At 47.1% G+C, this 10,064-nt stretch overlaps 1 protein-coding gene across 1 annotated transcript in view; it reads right to left on the bottom strand.

Moving 5' to 3' along the window:
- Positions 1 to 7,746, bottom strand: part of ESYT3 (extended synaptotagmin-like protein 3) — a 53,588-nt gene extending 45,842 nt beyond the window's left edge. Inside the window, exon 1 of the mRNA XM_006846650.1 lies at positions 7,366 to 7,746. Coding sequence (XP_006846713.1) covers positions 7,366 to 7,746 — 381 coding nt within the window. The remainder of the gene's footprint in view (positions 1 to 7,365) is intronic.
- Between the last annotated feature and the right edge of the window lie 2,318 nt (positions 7,747 to 10,064).

Genomic DNA, 10,064 nt, shown 5'->3' with positions numbered 1-10,064 from the left:
ACTCGATGGCACCTGACAACAACAACAAGGAAGACAGACTGGGCATACCAGAGGGAGAAATTCCAGACAGATACCGGAAACACCACTCACCTCAGCAGATCGCGTAAATAGAGAAAACTTGGAGATAATGCAAATCATCAATGTTAAAGAAACAGTATCTTGTAGCATATTCATTTTAAAAAATACCAAGATCAGAGCTCCTCGACAGAAATGTTCCTCTCTGCCTGATACCAAGACTCTAGACCAGACGGCTAGTGGAAGCTGGTGGTCAGCTCTCTACACTTTCCTGCACACTGGAAAGGAGCCACGAGAGAGAAGGACAGGATCTGTCTTTACCCTTGGCCCTGATCTACATCCCCTAGGGGTGATCTCCCAGTTACTAAGCTCTTCAGGCACTTGACTTGGAGAAAAGGCTGCACTGGACGCTTCGTCCCATTAAGATTCAATTCCCTCACAGATTAAACAAGGGGCATCTGGTTTGTCAGCCTCATATAAATGTGGCGATCATAAATTACTATCCCATAATCGGCTCACTTCAAGGTGAGATGATAAACTCAGATGAGCAGATCTATAGAAAACTTTGGGTCCAGACACCCTAACTCTTACATAGCCAACAGAGTCATAGTGCCTCTTTCTTCAAGAAGACTTCCTGTGCTCCTTGCAGCCTGGTTAGATCCTCTCCTCAGTGCTTTCTCAGCACCTTGAACTGTTCACGGCTTAGAACTGATTAACATTTTTCAGGAACAGCTGTTCTCCTGGGTCTGAATCCCCATCTAGTCTGCGAGTTCCTCAACAGCAGGTTCCACATGTCACTCTTATCCATCCTTAGCCTGCAACACTATGCAAGTCTTCAATAAATGTTCGCTGATTGAGAACAGGAATGAATGTATGGATGCCTGCGTCGGGCTGGGAGGCAGGGAGGCCCACATTCTGCCATTCATTGCTCCACCTTGGCTCAGGACATAATGAGTCCATGAAGCATCAATAAGACATGGGTCATGACTTACTACTTTGCCTTTTCCTTCCTGAGGACAGGCCTGACTCCAGGATCATTTGAATGACCTCACAGGGCCATAGAGACCTCAGAAGAAGATGTTCTTCAACTCTAGTCAGCCTCCAACCAGTCTTAATGTTAGGAACCAGATCTCTCATGGCAATGGAGCCAAGGATTGAGCTCTAGGGTCTAATTTGAGAGTGGCCTGCCTAGCTCAGAGCTGTCACTGCATTACTTCCTCTAATGAACTAGATTCTCTGTATGGAACAGACCATGAGCACCTGGGCCTTAGAACAATTGCTGCTCCAGCCACAGAATCTCAAACTCTTCGATCCAGGAAAGCAAAGCTCTCAGCACCTAGGTCTGCCTGAATGGACGGCAGGACTTAGAGGGGCCACTTCTAGGCACACTTCTGGGAGCCTCGGGTATGCTCATCGCTTTGTGTGAATGTTTTGCTATTCCCTGGTGCTAGCTTCAGCTGGCACTCCCAGCACACAACCAGTGATGTAGGGGAGGGTAGTGAAATTTGGAGAATGAGGTCTTGTGCGCTGTGTGGCATCAAAGTAAAGCCAACTTGGGACTTATTAGGCAGACTACTACAGAGAGTCATAGAGCATTCCTCTTAGTCTTTATTTTCATAGGGAGTTGGAGGCAAGACAAGTGACAGCTCCTTCTCAAGATTCCCCAGTGAGTAAGCATGAGATTCCAAGCCCATAGCCTCCCACCACATCACTCCACCACCTCCCTGCACCCACCTCAGCAGATAAACTGAGTTAATTGTCTCTAACAAAGCTGCCAGCTGATTGCCATCAGCTGGTAAGAGAGCAAGTCCCATCAAGATCTGAGACCACAGACAGACAAAATGACAGCTTTTCTGACAGCTCTTTCTCCTTTCTTCCCTGCCTCAGGCCATTTTCCTAACAAATGGCCCTCATTCCCTGTACACATCCTACCTGATATGGAGCTAAAGGAGACTTTCACCCAACTTGCCTCCTCACTCCAGCCCAGTCATGGCAAAGGCAAAAGAACTAGCTGAGAAACAAACCAATCAGTCAAATGGTACACTAGCCCATAGTTCAATGGATAACCTATAAATGAGTGGATTAGTGAAGGGCTAATCCAACACACAAGTCCAAGACTGAAGCCTCCTGCAGAATTTTCAACAATAGCATGGGACATAGTTGGGGTAGTGAAGCAGGAAAAGCTACCTAAAAAATGGCCTTGAGAAGCCCAGAGCACAAGAGGGGCCAGCTCTGAAGATCAAAGGCATCACAGCGGAACCATGATAAACAGAGGAAAGATAGAAGTTGTCAAGGACTTCAGGTTCCTTGGATCCACAATCAACAGGAGTGAAGAAATCAAGCAACATATTGCATTGGGCAAATCTGCTGCAAAAGACCTCTTTAAAAACTGCTAAAAACAGAGGTCACTTTGAGGGCTAACTATCACCAGATCCAAGCTATGGTATTTTCAATGGTCTCATATGATTGAGAAAGCTGGACAATGAATAAGGAAGACATAATATTGATGCCTTTGAATTACGTGGAATATTAAATATACCACCAATTTCCAGAAGAATGAACAAACATGGCTTGAAAGAAGAGCTCTAACGTTCCTTAGAACTGAAGATGGTTGAAACTTTGTCTCACGTACTTTCGACATGTTATCAGGAAGGGCCAGTCCCTAGAGAAAGACATTATGCTTGGAAAGGTAGAGGGTCAGTAAAAAAGAGGAATGCCCTCAGTGAGATGGATCGACACATGGCTGCAACACTAGATTCAAACATAGGAATTATTGTGAGGAGGGTACAAGACCAGGCCGCATTTTGTTCTATTGTATGTGGGGTCGCTAGAAGTCAGAAGCTAACCACAAACACAAAGCAATAAGTCCAGGGGAACAAAAGAGTTTCACAGATGTGTCTGCACATTCCTCTGACTTACTCCACCCCTCTGCAATCATCAGGTCCCAACAAGATATGTTTGCTGCTGGAACACTTGGTCATTAACTCCCTATCAGAAAAGGGGAGAATTAGGAGGCCTGAAAAATGCAAGAGACTCAGGCGACATCCCTACTGGCATTCACTGTGCCTGACTCTGTGGAAGTGGCTTTGCAAACAGTCTACCTCACCATAACTTGCACAGCAGATAGTATCATCCCCACTGTGCACATGAGGAAACGGAGACATTCCATGATTCTCCTGAGGCTTACAACTGTGTGCTAGAGAGGGGATTTCACCCAGCTAGATAACATCAAGGACCCACACTCTGGTTACTACGCTGTTGCACACAGTCCCAGCCCCTGACAGTTTCCTTGATCACCTGGAGGAGAGAGCAACCTGGAATAATTGAGAAAGACTGGGCAGGAAAGCACTGCTTGGTTGCAAATTGTCTGCCCAGGTATGACAGAAGACAGTGAGGGTCTTTCTGCTCCACCTCAGCCTGGCCTGGTCTCCACTTTCCAGGGACATCTCCTCACAGAAAACTTGGTACAAATTAGAAAAAGGCACTTTTTTCAAGTGGACACAGCCTCTGGCCCACAGTTTGGCAAGCATCAGGTGGCCTGGGGATAATCACCCCCTCATTGGGTGCTGTTGTATAAGGTTGTGCAAGGGAGGTCTGTGCAACTTTTCTTCATTCCCCCTATTGTTGATTTGACATATGTTCATTTGTATATATACTTTATATTGTTAAAAATTTCCTAAATGAGGTCATAATCATGTCTCCCATGCAAGGAAATCAGTGCTGAAAACAGGGAAGAAAGCATGCTGAAAGGCCCACACCCATTCATCCATTCATCTGGTGGCACCGCCCCACCACACCCAGGGCCACGTGACTCTCTGTCTTCATAAACCAAACTGTCTGAGTTCCTAGGGAGGCAGAGGGAGGAAGCCAGCTCCAGCTTCCCCACATCATTCCTGTGCATAGAAACTTGTATGAGGCTGGTCCAAAAGCCCACTTGGCATTTATTTGTATGTACTTCGTAGGAGGTCACATAGACAAATAACTTCCCCAACTTTTCTTCTTGTGCTGGATTCCTATGGGTGCCCAACTGTCCAAACTAGAAAGTACCCTGGAAAACCCCCAGATCTCTCCCTTGTTCCCACTTTAGAGGACACCAGGGGTCTAGAGTCCCCCTTCTGCACATCTCTCACCCCCTTTTCTTGGTCCTAACGGCTACCATCTTGGCTCAAACCTCAATTAGCCTCTCCTCCAGCCTCACTCCTCCCTAACTGTTTTCTGTGTGACTTTTCCAAAACCCTCCATAGGCTCCTGGCAGTCTTCAGAATCAGGCCCAACCTTGATCAAGCCTGCCTCTATCTGGCCTCTGTACCACCATACCATGCCTCCATGCTTTGCTCACAGGGCTCCTTCTGCCTGGAGAGCCCTTTGCAGAACAACTACCTTAATCCAAACACTTACCCAATCCTGGTCTATCTAACCTGGAAACTAATCTTCACTCCAAGCCTTGAACCACTGACTGGATCCTATTCAGACATGTCTCCAGTTTACCTACCTTTACAGAAATTTCCTGTTATGCATCCATCTCCTGCAGGAGATTGACACCTTGGTTGAAGAGACATTCTCACCCCTTCTGTGTGTCACTGCATCCAGCTGGGACAAGCTTGGGGTATAGTTTGTGGAGTGAAAGCCCAAGTGGTATCTTCATTTGTTTTGTCTCACCCGAGCTCCCTGTTAGCTAGGACCATGTTGCTTCTGAGGTTCCCTCCACTAAGAAAGGCCAGAAAGGTCTCCATGGTGTATGTGGAATTGTCAATGCCCTTACAGGAATGATTCTGGGCCTAATTTCAGAACCATTGCCCATGGCTGCTACAAAGTAATGTGGTCATGATGCTTGTGTATGTATGTGTGTTCTCTTATCAGTATCAATCTATATAGTCTCTCATCCTCAATATATGTATTATACCTATTTGCAAAGTCTAGTATAGTAGATGATGCATTGGGCTGCTAATTGCAAGGTTAGCTGTTCAAATCCACCAGCTGCTCACTGAGAACGATGACCCTTTCTGCTCCTGTGAAGATTTACAGCCTTGGAAACCCTATACACGGTTGCTGTGAGTTGGAACCAACTTGATGGCAACACTGTTAATTAATATATTAAATATTAACCAGTTGCCAGCGAGTCCATGTCAATTTATGGCAAACACCATGTGTGTTAGAGGAGAACTGCAGGGTTTTTTGAAAATATTTTTTTTTTTTGGAAGTTTAACGCCAAGACTTCCTTTTAAGATACTTCAGGGTAGACTTAAACCACTAGCTTTTCAGTTAACAGCTGAGCCACACTGGAGCCATTAACCATTTGAACCACCCAATGATTCCATGGTAAGTATTTGTTGCTGTTGTGTGTTGTCGAGTTGGTTCGACTCATAGCAGGCCTGTATAGGATTCTAAGAGTGGATGGTGGGTTTCAACTGCCGACCTTGCAGTTATCAGTCCAGTGCTTATCCTACAGTTCCATACCAAGGCTCACAGTAAATATTAGTAAGGGTTGTATCCTTTCACTATACTTATTCAGTCTGTATACTGAGCAAATAATCTGAGAAAATGGATTATATGAAGAACGTGGTATCAGGACTGGAGAAAGACTCATTGACAACCTGCGATATATAGATGATGCAACCTTATTTGCTGAAAACAGAGAATTTAAAATACTTATTGATGAAGATCAGTAAGTATTTGGTTAGGGCTGTTCCTTAATATAAAGCAAACAAAAATCCTTACCACTGGACCAATAAATAAGACTGAGATTGTCAAAAACTTCATTTTGCTTAGATCCACCATCAACACTCATGGAAGCAGCAGTCAAGAAATCAAACAACGTATTGCCTTATACAAATTTACTGCACAAGACCTCTTTAAAAAGTGCTCAAGAGCAAAGATGTCAGTTTGAGGACTTGATCCAGCCTTGGTATGTTCAACAGCTTCATATGCATGTGAAAGTTGCACAATGAATAAGGAACACTATAGAAGAATTGATGCATTTGAATTAATGTGTTGGAGAAGACTATTATATTACCATGAACTAACAGAAAAACAAATAAATCCGTTTTGGAAGAAATACAACCAGAATGCTCCTTCCAAGCCAAGATGGCCAGACTTCATCTCTCATACTTCAGAATTATTATAAGGAGAGGCCAGTCCCTGGAGAAGAACATCATGCTTCGTAAAGTGGAGGGACAGTGAAAAAGAGGAAGACCCCTCCCCTCCATGATATGGATTGGTAAAGTGGCAGCAACAATGGGCAGCAGTTGTGAGATTGATGCAGGACTGGGCAGTGTTTCATTCTGTTGGGTCCCTACTTGACAGTTCCTAACAACAACAACAACTAATCCATTCTAATATTTTTTCTCATGACCCCACTTTGGAAACTAGGCCCATGGGAGATGCATGCATCTCTGATGGGACTGGGTTTTAAGAGTATAGGCCTTGGGCCAGTAGAAATCAGACGCCTGACAACTTCTGCACATTTTCCCTTTGGTCTGAGTACATCTAGAGGAAATTTAAGAAGCTGGTGCGCCCAGAACCCAGAGGGGCAGGTTTGCCGTAGACCAATCCTTGGAAATGAACTGAATCCCACTCTGGCTAGCGTTTTCAGTCTTCCTGATGATAAGATTCACCCAGAGTGTCTCAGTTCCTCCCTGGGATTTTCTGATTCCAGGAAGATGGGTGAAACCTGGGAACCTGCTTATTTAAGCAAGCGGGCCAGGTCTTTCTCAGAACCAGTAGTGTTTGAGAAACCCGAGTTCAGGTCATTCCACATCTAGACGTAGTTTGGTGCTGGTGAGTCGGAGTATCCAGAGCCGGGGAGGGAGCAAGTGAAGCCTGTCACAGAGGAGCGCAGCCAGGCCTCATCTCCGGCTCTCAAACATAGTCCAGCACTCTCATTCCTAGATCAGCCCCTCTTACTGCTCCCGCCCCCTTCTTCTGCCCTGTTCTCAGTTGAAGAGAACCAGAGACCCTTTTCTGTCATTGCTGATTTGCCGATGAAAGTTTTACGCTCTGCTTCTTGCAATCAGCAGGCGGATGCTGTTTCCCACACAAGTAACTTAACAGAGCCCCCAGACGCCCTTGCTTTCCCCTGGGGGTGGCCTGCCCGTGACTTTTCTCTGGTTCTGTGACCCTTAACTGAAATCCAGGTCCCCCTCTCCAAGTGCAACGGGACCAGAGTAGGGATGTTTGTGTGTGCCGGACGCTGCGGTGAGCGGCGTGGCTTCAGTCGGCAGGATCAGTGCGCCGGCGCGATGGGGGACGGGGTGTGGCCGTGGAGGGGATTCCCCGCCGAACGCAGGTTACTTCAGCACCTAGATGGGCATTGTCCGCACCTGTGCTCCCGCCCGGCTTGACCCCACTCACCCAGGCCGGCAGGTGCTGGCCCCGCAGCTCGCGGCTGATGAATTGGCGTTCGTTGTCTAGGAATTCAAAGGCTGCAGCCAAGCGCCCTAGTTTCCCGTCGCGGTTCTTCCGCCACCACATCCATAGCAAAGCGCCGATCAACAACCAGGTTATGCTGAGCCCCAGGTAGCCGGCTAGGTAGACCGGCACCAGGTAGAAAAGCACACGCGCCAAGAAAGTGTACAGGTCTGGCAGCAACTGTCTGGACAGGCGCGGCTTGGGGTTGGGCGCCCGCTGGGTTCCCTGAACACCCGTAGTTCCCTGGACACCAGGGGCACAAGGGGCGCCGGGGGCGCCGGGAGCGCCGGGAGCGCCGGGAGCGCAGGGCTCCTCCGCTCGCATCTTGTCGCCGTCTTCTTGCCCTTTTTGAGAGCTTCACCCGAACTCAGGTCCACGCACCCCGACGTCAGTGCACATCTGGCCAATCACAACACCGGGCCGCGGTGCCGCTCTAGTCCTGCCGCGACTCACCGAGGTGTCTCCCCGCTCCGCGCTCGGAGTTCTCGGCAGCTTACTCGACGGCCAGGCCTGGGAATGCACCCAGCCGGACTGGGCCGCCCAGACGCTCTTCTTCAGGCGGGGCCCGTAGTTCCGGATGTCTCCGCCCCCAGAGACTAGCGTAGGTAACAGAGGCGGGTCTAAGCATCGGTCCCAAGCCAGTCAAATTCTGGAGAGGAGCCCGCCGGCGAGGATGCCCTCAGACCCCAGAATCCCGCGGGCGCAGTCGCCAAAGCCAGAGCAAAACCCGATATTGACCAGATGCCTCCCCAGGCAAATTATGACTCACTGAGGGATGTAGGCAGCAGGCTTCTCATGGATAAACATCACCTTAAACCTGTTTCCTACATCCAGTCTACAATGTAGTTTCATTCAGACTCAGCTGGTTATTCAAGGCCCTTCACCGACCCGCCTGACCTGGCCTCTGAACCCTCCAACTGACCCCTGCATACCTGTAATACTGTCCTCTCCTCTATGCTAGCCCAGGTCTGCAGAGATCAGGTCCTCTCCTCTTACCCCTCCCCCTCCCACACACACACCCTCAACCCCGGGCATTCCCCACCTTTTATGTTGGTATCGGCTTGGATTTTCTCTTCCTGCTTCATCAGACTGGAATTTTCAGTGGCCAGGCAGTCTGATCATCTCTGGGGCACCTGGCACAGCAGTGGCAGGTGAATGACAGGAGAAATGAAGTGCAAACCCTGGAGTGTCTGGGGTCAATATTGTTTATACTTAACTCTTTTTGAATATCAGAGCAAGTGAAGTTCTGAATCTCCAAGTTAAGAAAGTAAAAGATCTTGTGGAGGGCATACATTTTAGGTAGCTCTCTTGAGTGGCACATCCATTACTGAGATGTGATTTTTTTTTTTTTTTAAGTTGACAAGCGGAAGGAAAGGAGGGAATCATTTACTTTATTGAGAGGATGGATGGATGAACAGCAAGCTGAAGCTGAAAAACCTATCAATTTAACTTAGCGTTACACTGGCATTTCCCAATGTTGCTGTTGTTATGTTGTTACATTCTGTCATTCAGTTCTGACCTATAGCAACCCTACGTACAACAGAATGAAACATTCTGTGCCCTTCTGTGCCCAGTCCTGTGCCCTTCTCACAATTGTTTCTATAACTGAACCCATTGTTGCAATCTGTGTCAATCCATCGTGTTGAAGGTCTTCCACTTTTTTTGCTGACCTTTCTTCTTGATCAAGCGTGCTGTCCTTTTCCAGGGACTGGTCCCTTCTGATAACATGTTCAAGGTACATGAGACAAAGTCTTGCTTCTAAGGAGCATTCTGGCTGTACTTCTTCCAATACAGATGTGTTCATTTTTCTGGCAGTCCGTGGTATATTTAATGTTCTTTGCCACCACCATAATTCAAAGGCATCAATTCTTCCTCAGTGATCCTTATTCATTGTCCAACTTTTCTTTTCACCCTCCTTAAGGAGACAAGAATAACTTCCTCACCAGTCTGTCTATTTTCACCTAACCCTCCAAATTGCCCTTCCCCTTTTCTACCTCCTAAGAAAAATTTGTTTTTATGACTGCTTTAGTCAGTCCTTCCCTTCTTTCCTTTGCCTGTCTTTGAAGTTAGTCAGACAGCTATCCACTTAATCTGGTACTAGTTCCTATCTTTTCCTCCTTATCAGTTTTCTCCTCACTTTCCTAAAAAAGTCTGTCCTGACACACCTCCCTGATGCCACCTTCTTGGACTCACTGTTTCTAAAAAAGTCTGTCCTGACACACCTCCCTGATGCCACCTTCTTGGACTCACTGTTTCTCAATTCAGTATTTTATGCACAGCTAAGGCCTCCTCAATATATACAACAAAATCCCTGGCTGTGCCTCAGACAGTGTTTATTTCCTCCTCTCTTTGGAGAGCAGGGTTTCTCCTCCCTCAGTATATCCTTCTCTTTCTCAGCTCTACATCCTTCCCTTCACTTGAGATAATAGAACCCTGTTCAACACAGGGAATCTAGGGAACATTGGGATGTGCTTTGACATAGAGACAAGCCAGAAGCAATCTATTGACAGACACTATGAGTGTACAAGAGATGTGGTCAGTACTGACTCAGAGGCCCATGGCCTCATAGTGTTATCTAACTTCTTGTTGTTTTTATTGTGAACTGAGTGATAGTTTATATGGCAGAACATCGGCTTTACACT

This window comes from Chrysochloris asiatica, unplaced genomic scaffold, assembly GCF_000296735.1.
Source record: "Chrysochloris asiatica unplaced genomic scaffold, ChrAsi1.0 scaffold00028, whole genome shotgun sequence".
Taxonomy (NCBI): Eukaryota; Metazoa; Chordata; class Mammalia; order Afrosoricida; family Chrysochloridae; genus Chrysochloris; species Chrysochloris asiatica.
The sequence above is the reverse complement of the archived record's forward strand: the minus strand, read 5'-3'. Positions and strand labels throughout refer to the sequence as shown.